General features: G+C 38.7%; 3 protein-coding genes across 3 annotated transcripts; 2 read left to right on the forward strand and 1 right to left on the reverse strand.

Moving 5' to 3' along the window:
- The first annotated feature begins 3,287 nt into the window (after nt 1–3,287).
- CPSRP54 (chloroplast signal recognition particle 54 kDa subunit) lies at nt 3,288–9,111 on the forward strand. Its single transcript, XM_078578794.1, has 15 exons — nt 3,288–3,513; nt 3,619–3,757; nt 3,853–3,920; nt 3,998–4,099; nt 4,597–4,749; nt 4,839–4,916; nt 5,712–5,837; nt 6,639–6,741; nt 6,877–6,977; nt 7,318–7,455; nt 7,890–8,033; nt 8,317–8,392; nt 8,471–8,556; nt 8,625–8,750; nt 8,869–9,111. Exons 1-15 carry the CDS (start codon nt 3,346–3,348, stop codon nt 8,974–8,976), a joined length of 1,716 nt encoding a protein of 571 aa, XP_078434920.1. The 5' UTR covers nt 3,288–3,345; the 3' UTR covers nt 8,977–9,111.
- Nucleotides 9,112–9,279: 168 nt separating this feature from the next.
- On the reverse strand, nt 9,280–11,325 carry LOC144705928 (uncharacterized protein At2g27730, mitochondrial-like). The gene is made up of 3 exons (XM_078578795.1): nt 11,144–11,325; nt 10,249–10,287; nt 9,280–9,683 (listed from the first exon to the last, which is right to left on the reverse strand). The coding sequence occupies exons 1-3, from the start codon at nt 11,246–11,248 to the stop codon at nt 9,462–9,464; spliced, it is 366 nt and encodes a 121-aa protein (XP_078434921.1). The 5' UTR covers nt 11,249–11,325; the 3' UTR covers nt 9,280–9,461.
- A 262-nt stretch (nt 11,326–11,587) lies between these two features.
- LOC144705929 (small ribosomal subunit protein eS25w-like) lies at nt 11,588–13,026 on the forward strand. Its single transcript, XM_078578796.1, has 4 exons — nt 11,588–11,734; nt 11,833–11,910; nt 11,991–12,125; nt 12,773–13,026. The coding sequence occupies exons 1-4, from the start codon at nt 11,732–11,734 to the stop codon at nt 12,884–12,886; spliced, it is 330 nt and encodes a 109-aa protein (XP_078434922.1). The 5' UTR covers nt 11,588–11,731; the 3' UTR covers nt 12,887–13,026.
- Nucleotides 13,027–25,169: the final 12,143 nt, after the last annotated feature.

Consider the following 25,169-nt stretch of genomic DNA (forward strand, 5'->3'; position numbering starts at 1 on the left):
TCCTCTCTCATTCTCACTCACACACACTCTCTCCCTCTAACTCTCCCTCTCTCTTTCTCCCACGCTCTCCTTCATTCCCTCTTTCACTCTCTCATTATCACCCTCTCACTCTCACCCTCCAACTCTCATTCACACAATCTCTCCCTCTCTCTTTCTCCCACGCTCTCCTTCATTCCCTCTTTCACTCTCTCATTATCTCCCTCTCACTCTCACCCTCCAACTCTCATTCTCACACTCTCTCCCTCTCTCATTATCTCCCTCTCCCTCTCACTCTCACCCTCCAACTCTCATTCTCACACTCTCTCCTTCTCTCATTCTCTCACTCTTTCACTCCCTCATTCTCTCACTCTCTCGTTCTCAACTCTTTCACTCTTTCACTCTCTTATTCTCACATTCTCTCCCTCTCATTCTCACACTCTTCGCTCTCTCATTCTCTTACTCTCTCCCTCTCTCATTCTCTCACTCTCCCCCATTCTCACTCTTTTTCTCTCTCATTCTCTCATCCTCTAACTCTCTCCCTCTCTCCCTCTCTCATTCTTGCACTCGTTCACTCGCTAATTATATTCCTCTCACTCTTTTTCTCTCATTATCAAACATTACTTGCGACCTGATGTGACATTCAGTTGAAATCTAATTAGATGCATTGAGACGACCAAGTAAACCTGACATTGACTTTCACATTGACTAGTCAACATAACTGTACTGGATCGAGACCGGGCTGAACTTACGGTCTAGGTTCAGCTTTTTAGTAAAACTGGACTGAGACCGGACCGCGTCTTTCCTTAGTCACGGGTTCTGTTTCTCTCTGAGGGACGATCAGATCGCGATGGCGAAACAGTCAGACCTCACGACAGCAGGACGGATTATAGACCGTAATCCGTCAAGGATAGTAAACTGGACCAGTTCAATTCTAGATAAAGAAACGGCCAGCTCGAACCGGTTCGTCGTGGACTGGGGATGACATGGCAGAAAGGTTTTTATTGTCTTTTTTTTCACCTTATCTCTCAATTCGTATTTGTTGTTATTCTATCTCCTCCAGTCCACAACGGTTGGACAGATTATAGACCATCCTCTGTCAAGGACAGTAGACCGGATCGGTTCGAATTCTAGATAAAGAATCAGCCGGCTCGAACCGGTTCGTCGTGGACTGGGGATGACATGGCAGAAAGGTTTTTATCGTCTTTTTTCACCTTATCTCTCAATTCGTATTTGTTGTTCTTCAATCTCCTCCAGTCTACAACGGTTGGACGGATTATAGACAATTTATAAGCCACAAATAGGGGTAAATTTTATGCAATTTTAAACCCTTGTCGATGCCAATTTTAGCTTATACAATAAAATTTATAAAAACTCTACTTAAGATGTGTAGTGATAAGTACGAGTGTCGTCCAAGGGAAGCTAGTAAGGATTCTAATTGATATTCTTCTTGAATAATTTGAACCTAATTGGGGTTAATTTAATCTTCAACAGAGATTAAATCACCCTAATTAGATGAGAAATTTGGAAATGGGGGGTAGAATAGATGAGAGAAGTAGAAGAAATAAGGGCTCTAAATTGAATTAATCGATACAATTGAAAGGATCAAAGAAGTCAATTAGAGAGATTAAGAAGAATATTTAGATGTGTTTTGGTTGATTCTGTAGATTTGATAATTCAGGAACAACTACTCGATTGAATAATGGAATGGGAAATTCAATCTCCAAGAAAGTTAACCCTTTTTATGTTTTTTTTATAGTTTTCTTGAAATGCACTTGAATAGCCAGGTAAATCTCTAAATTTATCCTCTCAATCCTAGTCAGGGCTTGTACATGCTGCTCAAGCCAAGCGATTTAGAAGTTCAGAAAAAAATTAAGAAGAACGATTACGAGATTTAACTAACAACATCCAAAATACAGTAAAAAAATCAAATACAATGAAGGAAAAAGTACCAAATCGGTTGATCCAAGCTGGAGCTTCTCTCTGTCTTGCAGTTGTGATAGAACACCATCAAGAATGAGCTCCCCCTCTCAAAATTTAGCTTTTATACTTAGGTTACATGGTAAAAATCATTATTTTACCCCCGCTTAGTAATTAAAGTTTATCTATCAATGTAGGCTGGATCTGAATGATCCAACCGTACGATAGAAAGAGGGGATCAAGACGAACAGATCCATAAAAAATCATCTCAATCAGACATCAGGATCAAAAGTTATTAATAAATGAATTTTAAACCAATTTAATCCATTGGATTTAAATTGATTTATTTATTCATTTCTTTTTTTAACACGTCATGACGTGTCGCTCTCTCATTGGCTGGCGCATTTTGAACTCTCTTTTTTGCAGAAAAGTCCTTAAAAAGCCTGGAATTGCTGCTGGATGCCGCCCAAAAGTAATTGTGTATATACCCCTTGCGCACTCTCTCTTATCTGGTTTCTCCTAAAAACGTTAAAAAATATTAAATAATTGCAATAAAACCCTATAACATTTTAAATCATATCTTTACGCCTGCAACCACGACCGAGAGCTGTTTTGAGGGTATCATTGCAACGAAACTTTACATAAAGGCCCTTCAAAGTTTGAAAATAATGTGAATACTCTTTTTTTCTTATAAATATATCTTTTTTCTTTAAAAAAATACATTTCTTCTTCAAATAAATCTCAGAAAAATCCTAAAAAATCCTAAAAAGTCCTAGAAAATTCTAGAAAATTTCCTGATTCATCCCCGTACTGATAAATCTCGAAATTAAATATTAAACTTGCCGTTTTCATTCAAAAGTAATTATTTCAAGCTCAAATAAGTCCCTTAAAATTCATAGAATTAACAGAAAATTAGGAAAAAATCAGAAATCACTTGAAAACAGTACTTTCATGTAAATCGATGATAACAACCCTATTTTAAGCTCTTTAACTGCATAAAATTGTGCTAATAGCATGAAATAAAGACTGAATTTAGGGTGTTATCAACCATACTCCGTCAAGGACAGTAAACCGGACCGGTTCAAATTCTAGATAAAGAACCGGCCGGCTCGAACCGGTTCGTCGCTGACCGGGGATGACGTGGCAGAAAGGTTTTATCGTCTTTTTTTCACCTTATCTCTCAATTCGTATTTGTTGTTCTTCAATCTCCTCCAGTCCACGACGGTTGGACGGATTATAGACCGTCATCCGTCAAGGACAGTTAACCGGACCAGTTCAAATTCTAGATAAAGATCCGGCCGGCTCGAACCAGTTCGTCGTGGACCGGGGATGACGTGGCAGAAAGGTTTTATCGTCTTTTTTTCACCTTATCTCTCAATTCGTATTTGTTGTTCTTCAGTCTCGCTCAGTTCTTCAATCTCCTCCAGTTCGATCGCTCAAGCCATCGCGATGGAGGCGATTCTCGTCTCGTCCTCCGTCTCGGCCGCCTCTTCCTCTCGAAGGAATCATCTCCTTTCTTCAGGAAGCTTTGGAGATCGAAGAAACGCTTGCGCTGCAAGGTTTTCCGGCTCCAAGCTCCAATTCGGTTCTTCTGTTTCCTTGGGGAATCAGTTCTCGGTTAGTCTGCATCAATGATCGTTTTTACTTATTTAGGAGTAATTTCTGTCGTCTTCTTTAGGAATCTGTTGGTTCTGTTGATAATTTGTGAATTTTTTGGTTCAGAGGACGACGTGGGGCTGGGTGCAATCCAAGTCCAAGAACGCTGGTAATGGGAAAAGGAATGGGCTTAGCTTGAGGGCGGAGATGTTTGGGCAGCTTACAGGCGGCCTTGAAGCTGCTTGGACCAAGCTTAGGGGCGTAGGTAAGATTTTTCTCATCAATCAAACATTTTCAATCGGCAATCGTTGTTCTACTGTTTTCTTCTTCGTTTTATACTTCTTATGTATGGTTTTTCAGATGTTTTGACCAAGGAGAACATAGCTGAGCCCATGCGTGATATCAGAAGAGCTCTCCTCGAGGCTGATGTGAGTTTTTAGTAATAATTTTGATGATTTTTTGCTCGGACCCTCTCCAGATTCCTGATTAACTCTCTTCTCTCCAGGTAAGTCTACCTGTTGTTCGGAGATTTGTTCAGTCAGTCACCGAGCAAGCTGTTGGTGTCGACCTGATTAAAGGAGTACAACCCGATCAGCAGCTGGTCAAGGTGGGTCAAACGCTTTAATCTCGCTACTGTGAAATTATCATCAGAATTCTGGGTACTCGCAAACTTGAATGATGAACGAGATAGAATCTGATATTAAATTTGATTTTTTCTGCTTCCTCTTTCAGGAAACCTGACTAGAAATTTATATCATTTTAATCTACACAGCGATGATGAGTAGAATCTTGGGACTTACATTAAGGATTGACTATCGACATCCGTTATCCATTATTGAAATGCCACCGATAATGATAACGTATATCAGTACTGTACTGGATAACGGATATCAGTTGCTTAGCATGACCATATCAATAAGCATATACCAAAAACAATAACATCAGAAAATTAATCAACTTATCATCATCCTTACATAACATGTGAGCCCAAATGCATACAGAACGTGTGATTTTGGTCTATAGCTTTTGATTGATTTCTGAAAAGATTGGTGGATAAAAAAGTTTGATTTTGTTTCTATGATTTTTGTTGAACTCATTTTATAGGTGGTGCACGATGAGCTTGTTCAACTTATGGGTGGCGATGTATCTGACCTAGTGTTTTCAAAGACCGGCCCCACGGTGATTCTATTGGCTGGGCTTCAAGGAGTTGGGAAGACGACCGTTTGTGCAAAGCTTGCGTTCTACCTTAAGAAGCTGGTGGTGTCGCAACCGAAGAAATTAAATTTTTTATGATCTCTATGACAATTCTTTTCTACCAATACTAACCTGTGCAACACAGAATTCAGGGGAAGAGTTGCATGATGGTTGCCGCTGATGTTTACAGACCAGCTGCCATTGATCAGCTTAAGATTTTGGGTGAACAGGTATTCCTACTTACAATCCCCGTCTTGTCTAGGGTTATTTTCGTCTTTTCAGCTACTAGGGGGTATTTTTGTAGGTTTTTTAAGGTTGGCTTTCCCTTTGAAGAGATGTAGCCTTCCTTGTTGGAGGGGAGCAGAGAAGTATTATTGAAATTTTTGGTTCCCTATCTCTCACATTTGGGAGCCCACCCCAAGGGATCCCTATTTTAAGTTAAAATAGGGATTCCTCAGCTGTTAAAATGATATAGCTGTCCGTAGACATGGTTGTTCGGTTCTTTTTGTGCGAATTGTTCATTCTGTTCGGTTTTCCGAACAGAACAATATCAAATTCGAACAGATCATCGCACAGACCCGTGTGCAGTTCTATTGTTCGCTTTGTGCGAATTTTGTTCTAACTTTGTTCGAATGTGCAAATTTTGTTCGTTTTTTTACAAAAAAAGAACAGAACAAAGAACAAGGCCGTTTGCGGTTCTTTTGTGCGAATTTTTTGTTCTGTCGAAGAATTTAAGCATATAATATCACAACCATTCTAGAAGAAAATCATCTTTGAGAAAATGCTGGCTTATACCTTTTTAATGGTTTTCCACCAAGGTTCCTCACCCAAACTCAATCTTTGAAGAGCCATGGAGCGTCTTTTCTTCTTATTTAGCTTGATGGGTTATGATTTTCTGAGCTAAACATGAAGGGCAATCACTTATAACTTTTTTCTTCTAATGTGTCCAGATGAGATTATAGTTTTCTTCATGAAACATGCTTCATTAGAGTTTTCTGCTGATACTTGATTTTGGCACCCAACAGGTAGGCGTCCCGGTTTATGCCCCAGGAAGTGACATAAACCCGGCCTTGATTGCAAAACAAGGACTTGAAGAGGCCAAGAAAACAAGGAAAGATGTGGTCATTGTAGATACTGCCGGAAGACTTCAGGTTTCCCTGATAACTTCGATTCCATTCGTCAATTTTATTTTTTAATTCTTGGGTTTTCTTAATCTGACCTTTTTTTCGTTCTGATGTGATAATCTGTCTAAGATTTCAGTGTCCAGATCACTGATCATTAGGGTTATCATCGTCTGTTCGTTATCTAGTCATCACCTTGTCATCATTCCATCGTTCAGCTCATACCAAAAACTGACGATGATGATGAAATAGAACTTTAGGATCTTGGGTGATCCTTCTTTAATAATCCTCACTCAAAAACTTCAGTTTTCACGCGAAGGTAAACGCACTGGGAGGCCTTTCAATATCTTCTTTCTAAGCAGCAGAAAGATGCTAGAGAGGAAAAAGAAACCAGATTCTTTTGATAGCAAACTGGGCACTACATTACTCGCTTTGAACAGGATGATCAACATCTCCAAATTTTCTATGTCCAGAATCAAGTTGCAACTTTACTTGTTCAGCTGTTCTAAAGCTGTAGGCCCTAATATTTTGGTTTTTGGTTCTTTCAAAAAAAAAAAAAATTTGGTTTTTGGTTTTGTAAGAGTTATGAATTGAAAGATGATATTCATCTTAAAGAAAAGACTGAATGCAATTATCCCCCGCTTTGCTGTATCACCCCACGAATCGGTGACCTTTCCAGTCTCAGCCAATCCAAACATTGATAAATTAATTAGCGGGAATTGATATAATAATTATCTTCAGGATCTTTTTTGATCCATGAACAACAACTTAACTAATCTGCCTTTCTTAAAGAAAGAGTATTTGCTCACTGTATCTTGAACTCGTTTGCAGATTGACAAAGCTATGATGGATGAGCTGAAGGAAACGAAAAAGGCACTGAACCCTACGGAAGTTTTGCTTGTGGTTGATGCGATGACTGGTCAAGAAGCTGCAGGTCGTACATTAAAAGTTTTAACCATCTCTAATGAAATTTATAGCTTCGAACTCATAGTAGTCCGCAGATAAAAAGTTGCACCATTCGTTCAGTTAATTTTACCTTCTAATATGCTTCTAATTATTATTCATTCAGCTTTGGTTACAACATTCAACCTCGAAATCGGGATTACGGGTGCGATATTGACCAAACTCGATGGTGATTCCAGAGGTGGGGCGGCTCTAAGCATCAAAGAGGTATAATATTGCTGCTGACTAAGCTGGAACTCATGATTATAAGTAAATTTACAAGAAAGATATTTATCCTCTCACGATTCATCAAAAAAATCCAATAAAAGAAAGAAAAATTTATTGGATGGGAATGAATAAAGAGAGGATATATCGTCCCATATCAAATCTGGAACCTTGGTTCTTCCAAGAATTTGGACTACTTTATGATGCATATAAACTTAATCATGAATTATACCAATCCAATTTCTTCTTTGAAACATACATAGAAATACCGAATTATGATCATGAAATGCCATCATCATGCATTAATCCCTGCATTTTCTAGTAATGTTTTTTACTCTGGTAGGTTTCCGGTAAGCCGATTAAGCTTGTGGGCCGAGGAGAACGCGTGGAAGATCTCGAGCCATTTTACCCTGATCGCATGGCTGGGCGGATTCTGGGGATGGGTGATGTTCTTACATTCGTTGAGAAAGCCCAAGAAGTGGTAAGTGTCTGCCATCTTTTCATATGCAATAGAGAGTGGGAGATTCAGTGAGATAGATCGATGGACGGGTAGATATAAATAAATAGATAGATGAAGACAAAAAGAAATGTTCTCGAAAGACGAATGGATGTAAATAATTTGGCAGATTAATGGATAGACGAATAGATAGATGAATAGATGGATGGGTTCCTCAAAAGAAAAAATGGATCAATGGATGTATGGATGCATGGATGGATTTAAAGAAAGAGATGGATGGATATAAAAAGAGATAGGATAGAAGAGATAGTTTAATTAGATGGATAGGTGTAAAAACAGATAGATGGGTGAATGGATGTCAATAAATATATCGATTGATAAATAAAGAGAGAGGAAGTTAGAGAGATCTCAAATTATTGTTGCAGATTGCTGACGAATTGTTCATCTTATGCTGTCAGATGAAACAAGAGGAAGCTGAAGATCTGCAAAAGAAGATAATGAGTGCAAAATTCGACTTCAATGACTTCTTGAAGCAAACACGTGCCGTTGCTCAAATGGGTTCCATGAGCCGTGTGATTGGAATGATTCCTGGAATGGGAAAGGTGATTGATATTCCATCTGCCCAAGTCTTTCTTCAACTTTCTTTTTCTTTTTCATTTGATACTATGTTTAAGCCTAACCAAAGCTTGCCCCAAACTTTAATATATTCCTTTCTGCATGGTTTAAAGGGCTGAATCCACAGGGAGCAGCAGCCCTATAGACCTTACGTGTACTTAACGATCATATCTATTCATAGCATCAGGAGGGTCACCAATTCGGGTGATCTTCCTTAATTTCTTTCAAAAAATTAAAATAAACTAAATATTTCCTCGGTGCTACTTGCAGGTGACGCCGTCTCAAATCCGCGAGGCTGAGAGAAACCTGAGGGAAATGGAAGTCATGATCGACGCGATGACTCCAGGTTTGGGTTATTCTCCTTCAATGTTTATTCCATTTTAACAGAGCATTGCGTATAATGATAATTCATCTTGTCCGAAAGAGGAGAGAGAGAAGCCTGAGCTATTGGCAGAATCACCAGCTAGACGGAAAAGAGTTGCTACAGTTTCTGGGAAAAACGAGAAGCAGGTAAATAGAGAAAAAATCGAAAAAATAAAGTCAACGGTGACCGAGTCTGACCACCGTTGACCCTGCAGGTCACCCAACTCGTGGCCCAGCTGTTCCAAATGCGGGTCCGAATGAAGAACTTGATGGGCGCCATGGAAGGCGGCGCCATCCCCACCTTGAACAATCTAGAAGAAGCCCTCAAGACAGAACAGAAGGTTTGACCCTTCTCATTCTCTCTCTATATCTCTCTCTCTCTCTACCCATCTCTCGCTTGATTCTAGTTCTCTGATTGATAAAGAGATCTAATTGTGATCAATTTGTCGAACCCATCAGGCACCGCCTGGGACTGCAAGAAGACTGAGGAGATCAGAGTCCAGGAAGCAATTCGCCGATTCGAGCGCTTCGAGGCCCGGTCCTCGTGGGTTTGGGGCAAAGAACTGAAGAACATGACAGATTATTTTGTTTTCTGCCTGCCTCTACTTCTTTCATGAGGTCAGTTACTGTGAAACTCCACCCATTGGTTTCTTAAATCTCATCTGGAGTTGAACTGAAATGGAGGAATTTTCTGTTCCAATCCATGCAAGTGGCATCGAAATTTGTCCAAGCTATTTAATTTGAATGGAATTATAGGTTCTGGAAATAAAGGAAATCCAGCCGTCTACTGTTTTATGGATTATTTCAGTTACTTCAAATTTCATTCAAGAATTGAATAAATCTCTTAAAACTATGCAAGAATGCTCAATAGAATACAAAAGCTCCGATAAATAGCCATTTCAGTGACCTTCTCTTGCTGTTATATTTAGAATGAACAGTGATGAAGAAAGTTTCTGTTAAAATCCATGCAAGAGGGAATCCATGGGCATTGAATCCTGCATTTTGAGAAAGAAAGGAACATGAAGTAGTTTGGCACCTTTGTCACTCTTTCTCTAGTCATGGGCCTCCACTGTTTTCTTGTCTTTGGTGCCCAAATACCACCATCCATATCCGGCAAGCGCAGTGACCGTGCCGGCGAGCACGGCATAGTTTCTGTTCTTGTCAGAGGAAATGCGAGGGTCGGCCGTGGGCGGTGCCGTCACGCCGGCAGAGGCATCGGCGGCTGCTGATGTCACCGTCTCCGTCAACGCGGCTGGACCTTCTATCTTGACGCCCTGAGAAAATCAACACCTCTATGAAGAAAGGAACCTTGTACCATTTTTCTAACTATTTTTAGAACCAGGGGCATTATGTTATTCCATATTTATTAAATGGATGCAGAAAAATAATATGAAACAATGACTCTCATTGGAACTCTATCTTTAGAACCAGGCGCATTATGTTATTCCATATTTATTAAATGGATGCATAAAAATAAAATGAAACAATGGCTCTCATTGGAACTCTATTCTGGAGCTCTCATTGGAACTCTATTTTTAGAACCAGGCGCATTATGTTATTCCATATTTATTAAATGGATGCATAAAAATAAAATGAAACAATGGCTCTCATTGGAACTCTATTCTGGAGTATTTCAGCGCAAGAAACGTTGAAAAGGATACTAGAGCACTTCGTTTGTGAATGTAGCAATGAAACTGTTTTCTTAGCTCGATTTGATTTTTAGTGATTGACCAAATAATTTTTTAATGTTCTTTGTTTTTTTTCTTTTTTATTACATAACATTCTTTACTTTGTTACGTTCTTTTATGGTCTAGAAGCGAATAAAACATAAAGCCATACCTTGCGAGCCAGCTTTTCTAGCTTCTCTTGTTCCACTTTCTGCGAGAGAATGAAACACGTTAGACTGAGCATCACTAGTTTGGAAGAGAATTTGAAAACAAAGAGGGGAAAAGTTTAAAATCAAATGTCATCTTTCTCATTCAATTCTCAATGTCCCAGCAAATTATAGCCCTGTTTGGCCCGTTGAGTCACAAACTATATAAATATCAAGAATAGACCAGTTTTTTAGCAACCAGCTTTTCATCACATGAAAAGTTTAATTCTTGTTCCAGACCTGTAGCAGATAAGCAACTTTAATTCTTATAAATGATTACGTTAAAATATTCTAATCTATCGTGAATAATACTTATTTTCATCAAACAGGATCAGGAGTTTTTTTTCATGTAGGTATGCAACATTTAATAGTCCCACTATTATTACTAAAGCTGGGATACTCTTTATCAGACGGTCCCAATCTAGAGTGGAACAAAAATCACGATCGATAACAGCATTCAGTTTTAAAATTTGAAATGGTGTAAACTGATATCTTGTTTACCTAATCAAATCGCCAGAAGGATGCAAGTATTTTTCCAAGCCTCAGACCTCTCGGTGTTAGAACTCGAGTAAAAAACAACGAAAAACGAAAAAATCAAGGCGTACAGTCCGCTGCAAGCGACTACGAGCGAATCATCCTCTCGAATTATAATTCAAAGAAAACCGAACAAAATAATTACCCCGCGGTATCATCGATGAAACCGAATTTCCGCTTGAAATCCACAGAATAAAAAAAAAACCGAAAATAACAGGAATAAGATGCACACGCAAGAAAAGATGGAGATCGATGATCAAACTCCATCCCAACGACAATCAACAAACTAGAAATGTTTCAGAATGACGATAACATGAAGAAACAGACCTTGATGTACACATTTTCCGCAGCTTTCTCCTCCTCGGCCAGGATCTTGCCTCCACTCGACAGCCGCCGGATGATGAACCGGCCCGCCGCCCTCGCCGCTTCCATGAACACCTCTCTCTCTACTCGCTCTCTCTCTTTCTCTCTCTACTCTCTCTCTATCACTACGATCGGAGCTCAGAGGAGGACGATAGGATGTCTCTCAGATCCTTAATTTTTCCTTAATACCCAAACTACCCTCCAACTTCCTCCGGAGAGTCCACCGATTGGACGGCTGCGATTGACTATGGGAGATCCGAACAACGGTCATCCGGGAGTTGTGGACGGGTCGAGACGCAACGAAAAGCCCTATCACGGAAGGCTACTCCGTCATCCGTTACAAAAACGTGGACTCTTCTGGACTGTTGGATCGTACTTGTTCTGGCTTGATCTGACGGCGAGGATTAATCCTTTTCTCAAGGCAGAGAAAGTAGAAAACCCTAGCGGCCGCCCCCTTTTTATTTCTCTTCGTTGAGTATTCGAGCGTAGTCGCGGCCGCCTCCTCGGAGCTAGGGTTTGATTTTCTTGAGGAATCGCCCTTGCGTAGTCGTCATGGTACTCAGATCATTACCGATGTTCTAATGTTTTAGAAGTAATTTGATGTTGTTTTTTTAAATTTTTCTGTGATTGATGTTCTTGTTCGGTTTGTGTAGGCCCCGAAGAAGGAGAAGGCGCCTCCCCCGTCTTCCAAGCCGGCCAAGTCCGGCGGTGGCGGAAAACAGAAGAAGAAGGTCTTGTTTTTGCGTTTCTTGTGATTTGATTGTTGCGTATCCGTTCTGTTCCTCAATTTGGATGGGATTTGGGGTTTCAGAAGTGGAGCAAGGGAAAGCAAAAGGAGAAGGTGAACAACGCTGTGCTGTTCGACCAGGCTACCTACGACAAGATGCTCACTGAAGTTCCCAAGTTCAAGCAGATCACGCCGTCTGTTCTGTCCGAGAGGCTGAGGGTTTGTTCCGCAACTCTTTCTGTTAACTCTTTATTGCGAAAGTTTGAACCTTGATCGGCTCCATTGGCGTTGAAAATCAATAATCAAACTTTAATATGACGATTTTCGTTCGTAACGCGATTAAGGCTGACTGTTCATCCTCATTTTCTTACTTTGCAAATATGGGGATCAGCCTTCCTGTCCGCTGTGTTCTTGAAACCTGTATAATTTAACTTGTTTCAATCTCACAATTTCAGAACGTCAAGAAGAATTTCTAATATCTAGCTCTTTGAAAGGATTTGTCTTCATATTATGATGTTATCTTTAAGATAATGATTGATTAATCAATTATTTTTCTTTCCCATCAGTTTTTTGAAATATTTTCTGAAAATTCTTCAAGCTTGCCGGATTTCCTTGCATTTTCGATCCACAATTCCACCCGCGTATTGCCGCATTACAGGCTTAAGATGGGATTTATCTTGCCTCCGAGGGTTTACTGATACGCTGCATGTTTTTGATCGCGTAAAATTATGCATTCGGATTTTTGTCTCAATCCGGATAGGAATTTATTTAATTTGTGAGGAAATTCTAATCACGATTAGCGGTTGAAGATAGTTGTGACATATTGATGTGACATTTGATTAAAATTTGAATCTTGATGATATCAGATTAGCGGATCATTGGCAAGGCGCGCAATCAAGGATTTGATGGCGAGGGGATCGATCAGGCTGGTGGCTGCCCACGCCGCGCAGCAGATCTACACCAGAGCCACAAACACTTGACTAGTAATCGACTCTCTTCTTTCCTTAGATTTCTTTCAATCGTGATGTCTACGATGAACTTATATTTTATCCATCTCCCTTCACTTTGTCGAACATCATGTTCTTGGTGTTAAGAAATTTTGCGTATTCCTTTATTTAAAGGTGAGAGTTCATGTTTACACTAACGAGCGAATGAAATTTATTTGAGATTTGCTATTATGGCAATCGTGTCAGTAATGTCTATTATAATAATTTGAAACCGACGATTCAATTATGTATCCATATGGAAATTGAAATGTATTATTTTGGCTTTGAAATAATCTCAAATGAACTTCCCCATAATCTTTTGCAATATGACTCAACCCTGATGTGTGGAACATACGACGAAAACTTATGAATTTTAATATAGCAAGTTTTTTGCCCAGACATAACATTCCACTCTAGCGATCCAAAAATCCTGATGGGTGATATTCAACTGTTGGAGAAAGATCAACATCATTTAATTACTTGAATATTAAACAAAAGATCGATTTAACTTAGCAAATAACCAGTGACTGCTTATAGAATCCAGAACTGTGCCTCAGAGGCATTAGTTCCCATTATTTATAATGGTTGAGGAGAAATCTTTAAAAAGGTCCACAGAATAGTGTATATCATCAACATGGAAGAACTAATTTTCATTAGCTTGTTCTCATAATAATGAATGCAATGGAGCCCAGTAAATTCAAGACTGTCTTAATCTTGCACATTGAATGGAGGTGTAATCTTGTACACGTCACACTGATTTAAATGGAAAATAGAGCAAGGGACAAGATAGGGATGAGGTATGAGATGTGTTATGATGATGATGAATGATGAATGGAGGTGAAGAAATTCTATGGATCTAACTAGTGGATGTAGAGATGGTCATGAAGGGGTAGTTAGATGACAGGTGTGAATTTGTGCAAAACACTTGCACATTGCACAAATTTGCACATATGATTGCGCAATCAGAGAGGGAGGGGAGAGAGAGAGAGAGAGGGAGAAAGAGTGAGAGAGAGAATAGCTAGAAAGAGAGAGAAAAACAATAGAGAGGGAGAGGGAGAAGATTGACAGAGAGTGAGAAAGACGATGAGAGATAATAGTGAGAGAGAGAGAGAGATACAACAGTGATTGAAAGAGAGAAAGAGAGGGAGAGAGGAACGAGAGAGGGAGAGACGAGCGCGAGAGGGGAAGGAGAGAAAAGGAACGAGAGATGGAGAGAAAGGAGCATGAGAGAGGAAGATGGAGAGAGAGGAACAAGAGAGAGAGAGAGAGAAGAGTGCGAGAGAGGAAGAGGGAGTGGGAGTCGCCGCATTTGAAATCTTTCTAAAAAAATCGCACATTCGCACTGCACATGCCCATGCAGAGTACTGTGCAAATGTCCGATGTGCAGTCTGGAAAATCGAGCCAGACCGCACATCGCACTACTTTTGGACCAGTCGCACGAAAGGACCATCCCTAAGTAGATGTGTAGAAAAATATTCTCAATGTAAGGCAAGAGCTAACAACACATCCTGACATTCCGTCAGGATCAAGGTAATTTCCGAATGCAGATCACCCTCCCCACTTCTCTGGTGGCATTCTTTAAACACCCAGGACACCAAGAAAACTTGATGGATCTTCAAAAACCTCACTCTCTTTCAACCAACCTCTCAAATAGAAAGTGAGTTTGATGATGTTTTTAAAAAAGATCCAGGACTCAATTTACATGCATAACCATATGAATGTACAGAGGAGAGAGGGATCGAAGCTGCCCTCAAAGTTTCAGCTCTATTGGCTCTCTTGATCGTTGGATATCAAGCATCGAAGTTGGAGGATTCCCCCCCTCCTCCTTGATTTGAACTGAAGATGCTCTTTCCTTGTCCTCGTCATTGTGGCTATGTCGCTTTTAGTCATTTCGTCGTTATCTCACATTATTTGGGAATGATTGGCTCAAATGCTCACGTGTCATCCTCCATCAACATCATATGTCATGCCACGTGTCCCTACATGAAAAAGACAAAAAATACAGGAATAATGGTAATTGTGAATAATAATAATAATAAAATAAAATGTGTGTGACTTGGTGGTGTGTTAGTGCATGCCATATCTGCAGTTTCGACTTTGGCTTTCACTAAAAGACCAACATGTGGGTGGCACATATGCGCGTTATTCCCACATGTAGATGTGGCTTTGCTTGTGTGCTACTACATGTGTGTGCCAGAATCGCTGACCAGTCAAAGGAATATAAAGGAAAAAGGTAATTATTATTTCATTCCTCTCTCTTGATTTCCAAAACTGTATTTATCTCAAAATTAGTCACACCTTTTTTTGATTGGGCCACGCCATCACAATGACTACTCAGCACGGAAAAAATAAAAACTATTAGCAATCATTCGCTGTTATGGCATCACAATTTACAATACCATAATGGCACTGTTGGCAATCATTAGTGACATAATCACCATGGAAAAAATGATTCATTGCTTGTCGACGATTCAGAAAACACCAAGTGGCATTATTTAATATTAGCCCCAGAAATCATTACTTATTCATATAAAATGAAATATAAGTCTAAAAATACAAAAGGATATATCAAATTGTTGACTGAAAATAAATGGCATATCTTCGTGAAATAAATGTCATGAAATACATAAAAAAATCAAATGTGACAGAAAAATATTTTATTTGAGAATATAATCTCAGAAAAATCTAAAAAATACTTAATATCACAAAATGCAAAACAGCATAATAAAAATATGTTTAATCATTTTTGGTTTAATAACATACAAATGTAATCAATTTAATGCAAATAAGCATGAAATATCATAATAATAACCTATAAAAATGTGTGTTATCACCACCCAATAATTAATGGTGCCTACAATGGATCTCCTATCCACCATAGAGCCCCATAATCTACATATGTGTATATCTCTGTATCTATGCCCCAATAAATAAGGGTAGATACAATGGATCTCCTATCCACCATAGACCCCCTAATCCACATCCGTGTATATCTCTGTATCTATGCCCTTATGTCAATGAAGGAAAATTCCATGGCACACTCTTCCTTTCATGCAAGCTCATACCTAAGGTGTGGCCTATAAATGGGACTCTCTAGAATTTCATAATGTCAAAGTCTTCATAAATTTGATTCTCTTGGATAGCACCAATAGAGGCACTTATATTCATGTCATCTGCATAGACCAATAGAGCCAAAATTTTCCTCAAGTTTGAATTCTTTAAATTATTAAACTGTACCCTGGGTGATTACTTCAGCTCTTAAAAGGCCTTCAACTTTCAGACCTAATGCCATGCATCTCTATGAAAATATCCACTGGGTACCTGTGATTGTTTATTTATTAATCTATATATCCTCATATAACTTACCAGGAAAAGTGAATAATTAACATCATGTAATGATGTCCATTCTAGACTAATGGCTAGGACAATAAGAGTTCATATTATATTAAGCTTTGACACCTTTAAAAAGTTTCCCCATGTTCATCTTAAAAGACTATGCATACACCTTGGTTACCAGTTGGGTATTGTATCGTTCTACGGTACCTTCTGCTCTATACTTCACACAAGGATTGGCAAAAATCTATTAGATCCCATTTTTTGAAAAGTGCATCCATCTCGGCATCCATCATCATTCTCTATCTCATATCTCTGACAGCTTATTACAAAGGAGTTAGGTATCATAGTCAATCGCTTGAGGCCATAAATAATTGATACTCAGGCATCAGATGATCATACACAACAAAATTTAGGTGGAAGATCATGTAATTTTAATGCTTCAAACTTTTAATCATAAGAAATAAACAGAAAATTTTAAGATTGGATATTTTATATATTTGAGTACATCGTCTCTTGCTTTTTTCTTAACAAAATTGGAAACCCAATACTATTATATCCTTCAATTTTAGCTAGGCGACTTATCACATCATTTTGTTCTTCATCGATGATATCATCAACTTCCTTATCTAGGACATCAATATGTGTTTGATCATTATTAGTTGGAAATCTCGGACTTTTCTTCGTGAAACTTGATGGACAGGAGGGGAAAGTATAATATCTCATCTTCCGATGGCTCTAAGGATCTAGGTGATTGTGCATGCAAAAGTGATGGACTAAATTTGGGATCAATGGATGTCATTTAAGACCTCTTATTTGTAGAAAAATAATTAAAATTATACTTAAAATCACGTAGAGAGTAAAAGATGAATTTCTAAGGAATGAGTATTGAATAAGTGTGTCTTAATATTAATTTATATTTTTTGGTTTTATACTGTATAGGAACTAAGTCAGAGTAATTATAAGGTGATGAAAAAAATAATTCTCCTATTTAATGTAATTTATCAAAAAATAAAATAATTATGGCATGTTAAGTTAATTTCCTAGCAATAAATAATAATCCAGTCTACTTAAAATCCTGACTCGATGCTTTGTTAGTTTGGCTTGAAAATTGATGGTGATGGGGTGAATGTTGTGGAGCAAATGAATGAGATATCACCATTGTTAGCAGTGGAGATGATATGGATATATAATAAAGTGTCATGGGCAAGTGATGAGGATTTATTATTCCTGATATGGAAGATATGGAGGCAGATGCGTGCGAATGAGCAACAGAACTGATGGCAATGCGTAAGATGATGAAAACCTAAGAAAAAAGACAAAGACATGAGTTATAAAAAGACAAAGATTACACTAACCTCATCATCACACGCCCAATAATCCATGTGGTAATTTTTCTCCACAATACTTTACCAGAATGTGCATATTCAATACTTCACTTTCGGGACTCAAGAATGGACCCAACATATATATTTCTAATAAAAGTTTAGAAAAAAATCAAGGGTGAATTTTTTACAGAGTTGGGTTCTAACTGTAGACCATAACACATGGATTGATATGGGGAGAGAAACAAAGACAACCTAAAACTTTTAGCCCAAAATGAATTCTAGATCATTAGACATTGTGATTTGAAGCTAATCATTCTCCATTGTCCAATTTGCTCTCTCCTCAGTCCATGTGGAGGATTGCCAGCATGGCACAACATTTTTGCAAGACAGAGAGAAGTGAAATATTTATATTTAAATATATTTAGAAATAAAAAAATATAACTGAAATGTCAAAAATATATATTCAATACCACAAAATTATGGGGACGTCCGCATAACATTCAAAATAATATAATAAACCTTCAAAATATATAAATAAATCCTAAATCATATATCCATATTTTAATCATTATCAAAATATATAAACATTTAATGTCGGAAATTTTAGTAAATATATCATATAACTTGAAAAAAAATCAAAATTTTCATCTAAAAATGTTATACATTATTTTAAGTTTAAATAATGCGCATTGTGATCATTTTAATGAAAGTGCAATGTGTTACGTCTTTATTATCAATTAGTTCATCTGAATGTGTTTGGTTTTTAAATAAATTTTTTTCCTGAAAGGTGAAATTGCCAGATATAAGGAATTTGTCATTCAGGGTGATAGCCAAGAATTGAACTTGGTAACTTTATGTTGAGGTTTTTGTGTTTTAATGTACATTAAATTAAAATAGTAATCATGACTTTATAAATCAATAAGTTCCTTGAAGTTAAAGGTTTTTAAAGGTTTTTCAATGCTTAAAAAAAATGTTTTAAAATATTAAGAGCTATTAATATAATTGTTAAAGAAATTGTTAAAATCTTGCGTATAATTAAAAATGCTTTTTAAATATTCTGAAAATGTTTTTAAATGTTTTTAAAATGTTTTAAATAATATAAAGGGCGTTTTAGGTTTTAAAGTGTCTTTAAAACATTGATTTATATTTTAAAATGTCAAAAAATAATAATAAAGAAATTAAAAGAATTTTTATTGAATGAGAAATGGTTTTTTAATCTTTTTTTTTTGGATTTATTTTGGGTTATAAAGGGCCCAATAAGGCCTAAACGGGCGGAGCCCATTAGCCTTAGTGGCGGACCCGACGGGCGGACTTAACCAGTTAAGTCCGCGGTCGGGTCCGCAGTAGAAAGTTTAAATAAAGAAAAAAAAACGGGGCGGGCAGGATTCGGACCCGCGACCTCCGCCCTGGCAACGTGGCGCTTGACCAGTGCGCCACGTGTGCACTTTAATATAGAAATAAAATTTCTATATTTAACTCACTTCAGACCCGATAAATCAAATTAGGAAATTCGATTTATTCCAAAGGTCGGGTCCGACGGTTGACTTTCCAAAATTCATTTGTCATTTCAAAAAAATCATATTTTTTCCGACTTTTGGAATTCCTATATTAAACCTAACTACTTTAATTAGCACTAATTACTATAATTAATTTTTTAATTAAGGAAACTTTCTATAAAACTTTGAAAGATCATAAAAAATTAATTACAGCTCCTTTTTAGCTCAATTTTTTTAAAAAAATTCTCAGAAAATTACAATCTACCCCTCTAGCCCTATAAATACCCCTTCAGAGCAAGGGTTGAGGCATCCACTTTGAAAACCATCTCTCTTGAGCTCCTCTTTGAAGAAGAAAGTGCTCCCTCTTGTGAAGTTCTTCCCCTGCAATCAGTGTGCTTGTGCTTCTCGACTCTCAAGGGAAGTTTTTCATTTTCATCATTCATTCATTTACTGAATAGGGTGATAGTTTCCTCCACAATCATTGAGTTAGTGGTGATTTTTATGAGATTTTGTGAAGGATAGTGAAGGGATTGATATTATTTTTGAAAGTGATTAAGAGGAATTGATTTGTTGATCTTGAAAGTACTTATGAGACAGGTTTTCAGAATTGATCTTGATATCACATTTGAATCTTAGTGTGTTTGATCATTCATACATCATTGAGAGCGGTGATTGACCTTTGATCAATCACGGGGAGCGGTATATCGTTTCTTCCACTAATCTGAACAGGTGTTGAAGATCGAGAAGGCAGGGAGGTGACGTTGGTGGCACCAAGGATATGACGGTGACGAGGGAAGTGGACGTACGAGGAAGAGCTCGTGACGGTCTACCCGAAGGCGATTCAGGGGTGAAGCTCGTGCACCCAAGGACGTGGTGTACCATCGGAAGACTCCTATGCAGAGGCAACTCGATGAGTTGGGTTAGGGTGCCTTACAAGGGAGGATCCTTAGTAAGGTTATCCTGAGTCCTAATTTGGACTCGAAGGGGGGCCTTGGATTGACTCGATCACTAAGTGATCGAGTCAAATCAAGTAAATCTAAGTAAATCAAGGAATCAAGTAAATCTAAGTGTTTGAGAGAAAGAAGGTGAGAGTCAAATCAAGGAATCTTAAAAGCTAATTAGGCAAACAAAAAGTAGATAAGCTAATTCACCCCCCCTCTTAGCTTCCAACACTTTATATTATGTATGAAAGTTGTGAATCCAAAGATCATGTGAAAAATAACTAAATGTGTTGAAAAAGCTTCATTGCTAGATCTATTGGGCTTTCCTTACCAAGTGATGTGAATGACTATGTGTTGGCGAGATGTACTACTTTTCAGCCAGCTTCTCACCCAAAAATAATTGGGCACTTCATTATCTATCCCCTTTTTCAGAGGAGTATACACACATGAAGGTTCATGTACAACACTACAAGTTTTAAATTGAGAATGAAGTGGCTTTCAATGATGAAATGCAAGGCATCATTAAACCACAACTTTTAACTGAAACATAAAATTGAGTCTTCATCATGCTATAAAGATATTCAATCACTTTAGCCATGTTGGATTTGGGCTTGAGAATGAACCACCTGGCTCCCATTAAAGATATAGTGGAAGATGGATCCCCTGCACAAATGTATATCAAGGAAAAGGGGAATTTACGCTCTTTCTGTAATATGATACTCATTTATGCTTAGCATAGTGACATGCATCACATATGATTCAAATATTTAAAAGCATGAGGAAAAACAGAATTCAGAAGTTCAAAAGACAAATGTCATAAAATAAGTTTAGAGGTTTTCATGTTCCCGTTGTTTACTCCATTCCTTTCTTTGCACCCAGTATCAGCCACCATGTCAGCGTATGCCTCATCATCCACATTCACCAGCACATGCCTCTTTCAATCTCTAAACCTTTTGGTTATTTGACGTCGGACGTCATCTAAGACGTCGTCCGGCCAACACCGAATATGATGGTTCGGTGCCGGTAAAGGATAATGGTATCGGTCTACGACATTGGCGTCGTCCGACCAAAAATCCTAAAGCGGAAATGAACTACGATGCGATGCACGATGCATCTAATTATGGCACGTGCAAGTGCCGACTATCGGAGAGTACCGACTCCTGGGGTCGACGGAGTCACCCGATGGAGGTGGGAGTAGACCTCTGGGTCGACGGCGTCGAACGGAGCAACTTTGCTGGGTCTGCCCACACGTGATGGGCGAGCCCGACTCGTACCAAAGTGGAAGACGCTCGAGTTTATCGCAATTATCGCTCAACCTGTCCCTCTCGCCTATATCTAACCCGAGCGCGGTGGAGGCAATGTGAAAATATACTGCAGAAAATAAGAGACGGGCGGGCAGAGGGTTGACATACCTCGTCGGTATCTGCACGCCAGAGCCTTTCTGCGTAGATGCGTCCGGAGCGATCAAAGGTGATATCGATGGGGGGAGATGTCGAAGAAGGAATTGGCGGGGCAACAGTCTTCAGATGGCAACTGTTAGCAGTTGACGGGAGTTGCAATTTTAGGAGAGCGTCGTCGATAAACCGCCTCGCAATGCTCACAGCAGGGCGGACCACCAATGTTAGGCCTGTAGCCGCCGGGTTTTGAGGGGCAGATCCACGTCAAGAACCCACCGCCTCTCAACGACCACTGGTCCGGTGCGCACACGAGCGGAGAGCCATCATTCGGCGCAAGAACCAGGCGGCACGTCCAAGTCAACTGGGTAAGGTTCAAGCGGTGAGCCCAGATCGTGGCATCCACGGAGCCACCTTGATTCTAGTGCCGCGGGCAGGTTGAGCGCAGTGGCGAGGAAGGTCAGACGTTGCACCACACTCCGTCGGAGGGTTTCGGTGCCAACGACCGAGAGAAAAAGGGGGGGGGGGAAGGATGGAAGGGCCGTTTGAGGGCGGCCAGCACGCCTCCTTCTCCACGCGCGGACTTCTCTCTTGCCGCTTGATTCCTCCCTGCCTCTTCCTTCTCCTCCTCCTCGCTAGCAAGACCTGCTTCTCTTGTTAACAACACAAATTCTTCAAATGAAACAAGTCCAAACGGTAGGGCCCCCTTCCTTTCATTTTTATAGGGAAAGACATTAATGGGCCCCTAACAACCCAAAAGGAAGGAAACATGGGGTTTTAAGTCCCATTAGGGAAAATAAAGGGGAGGGGAAAATCCTTATAGCATGGATTTTCCCTCACTACAACATGAAATTGATAGGGGAAAGAGATAAAAGAAAAGGCGAGAGAGAGATAATACTGGCGGTAAAAAACACAAGAAAATGCGGATAATAATTTGGGTGAAAACAACAAAAGAAAACGATGATATCATGCCCTTTCCCTGGGATATTTGAATCCGGGCATTCGCGCCGTCGCCTTGGCTTGATGGGCAGGTTGGACGTGAGCTGGCGATGATGTCGATGACAATGGCGATGTCTCTGAAGACGTTCCTGGGGGCTCGGGCTGTGTCGCGCCATCATTATTTAACTTATCATAATAAAAACACGCATCCAAGAGCCATACTAAAGGTAAATTTCAAATATTTAACAAACTGTCGTGGCAATAAAGGTTGTGTCCAAAGTCCACGAATTTGTTGCATATGTCTAATGATTCCCAACGTCTCCAACCACAATGAAAGGTTGATTCAGATACACATGTATCAATGACCCAATTTATGAAATTAAATTTAGGGTAATATTATTTCATTGTTGTGAGTTAATCAATAAAAAGTTATAAACCTTAAGTCATAAAACTTGACCATTTGATGACAAGCAAGGGTTGTCTCCAGAGGGAACAGACGTCGGAAAATTAATGTATTTTATATGGTGTTTAGGGGATGCAAAAATATATTTTAAGAATATGGAGAGATGAGAAGGATGATAATAAAAGATACATGGAATAATTATGTGGATATGAATGAATGGAATAAGTGGGTGCAGTGAATGGTGTGACCGATATATTAGATAATGATGAATGATGCGTATGGAAGGTGTGGTTTGTGGATGGGTATGGATGAATGTGATGGTTTTAAAATATGAGTCAAATAAGGAGATGTAGATGTAGATGTGACCATATCTTTCAAATTATCCCCTTACTACTTGAGTGTGGCATAATCTTGAAGAATGTTCTTCGTTCCATATGGGTAGTCTTAACCAAGGTCTCTCTTCGTTTTCATATTCTCTTCCTCGTGAGTCCGCAACATTGTCTTGTGTATATTTTAATGGACTTCCATGTAACGCCAAACTTGCATCTTTTGTATGATTTAATTTCCTATATTGTGCACAACACATGTTTGACCTGGATTGATGTCTTCCTCCCTAAAATACCAAGCCAGATCCATCTTCAAGTTGTTTTTTGGATACGTCCCACATATTTATTCTCGCCTCTTAATTTATTATTAATTTAGGGCTACTTTTAATTTATAACCATGTGTGTTATTTAAGGCTAAAACAATTTATTAATGGATATTATATGGCCATCAAGCCAATCACACTACCATGTTTATTTAAGTTCATTGAATAAAATATTTACGTTCATTATTATTCTGTGTGATGTTTATAATGAAGTCCATGAATACATGCAATGACTTAGTGAATTATGATGAGATCATAATACAGTGATCACTATTCTTTAAACATGTATTCTAAATATTCTTATTCGATGGATAGTCGAGATGGACATCGAATTATCCGAATAGAATAGCACTAGCTTATCCTACTTATACGATAAGTATAACTGATTCTGTGGCTATTAGTGTGGCGACACCAAGGACAGATAGTGGGTGCTGTTTAGAGAAAGAGTTCACTGAGTTGATCCGTACGATCCTTGAATGGTATTATACCTAAACGTTAATCAGGTTGATTCACGCCACAATTATATAAGTGATCTACTAACTTGAGACACCAAGGACATCTTGTGAGTGGACGACTATGTTTTGACTATGACTTACGAGCCTCTAATCATGGGATTCAAACAAGTTATAGATTGGATGTAGTAAGAAGCTTACGGAGATAATTGAGTGGTCAATATAGATCATCCGCCCTCAGTATAAGAGGAGATTGACTCAAGGAAGATGATGCAGAAAATTCCTAGACAGGGTAGTGAGGATATTGGAGAAGACGTTCTCCAATGATCCACGTTACACATCAGTACTAATCGAATGACAGAATAGGGTTTGACAATAAACCATACCCTAAGTCATTCGAGAGTCTCGTGCGGATGATGGATTATACATATATGGTAACAGATGACTATAAAGGTTCCATGAGAGAGTTCGAGACTACTCGGTATCTTCTAGAGCACGAGGTGCAGCTTGGCACCCCACGGTTGGAAACTTAACCTATCAAATGGGTTAAATCGATCCTTATTTAATTAATATATGTTAATAAGGTTGGTCAATAAATGTTATTGGGCCACTAAAGTTATTAACTAGAATGGTATATGGGCCTAGAGGGCCACATGTACAAGGTCATGAGGGCATTGGTGGATATATTTTATTTAGTAGGGTTTTTGAGAAAAACCTTAAGTGAAATATAAAGAGGGAAATGGGTCTCATTATAAGCAACCATGCAGGCCTGATTTGAGAGCCCCTCCCTTTCTCCATTCTCTTCTCCGCTCATCCAAGGGAGAGTGTCTTCATGGTGAGGAGATCTTCTAAATTTTCAAGAAGAATCGAATAAGAAGACACGGAGATCCAAGAGCCGAGTGATAGTGTGGATACTTCTAGAGGTCGGACACGTGAACGGCTTTAGAATGATCTCGAAGCGACAAAGTCAAGGGTGGAACGAGTTCCCCACAAGGTACATTTAATGTTTTATTTTAAAGATTGATTGTGAATCGATCGACACGCTTCCGCATCCATGGAAACATATTTTCCATGGACAAACCAAGGCACCGAACCCAACATTTATTATATCTCAGGTACAATTCTACTTTTTCCTTCTTGGTATTTCTCGAATTCTCTAACATGGAAGTAATAAAGGAAGTAATTTCAAAAGTTTATATATGTTTGTTTCTTATATGGTTTAGGGGTTTCTTATACTTTTAGACAAGTATACAGATTTTTTGTGATTTTCTAGTATTTATTGGTTTTTTACACATAATGTGCATTGAAATACTTTTATAAGTCAGAGTATGTATTTCTTGAT

This window comes from Wolffia australiana, chromosome 7 (genome assembly GCF_029677425.1).
Source record: "Wolffia australiana isolate 7733 chromosome 7, ASM2967742v1".
Classification (NCBI taxonomy): Eukaryota; Viridiplantae; Streptophyta; class Magnoliopsida; order Alismatales; family Araceae; genus Wolffia; species Wolffia australiana.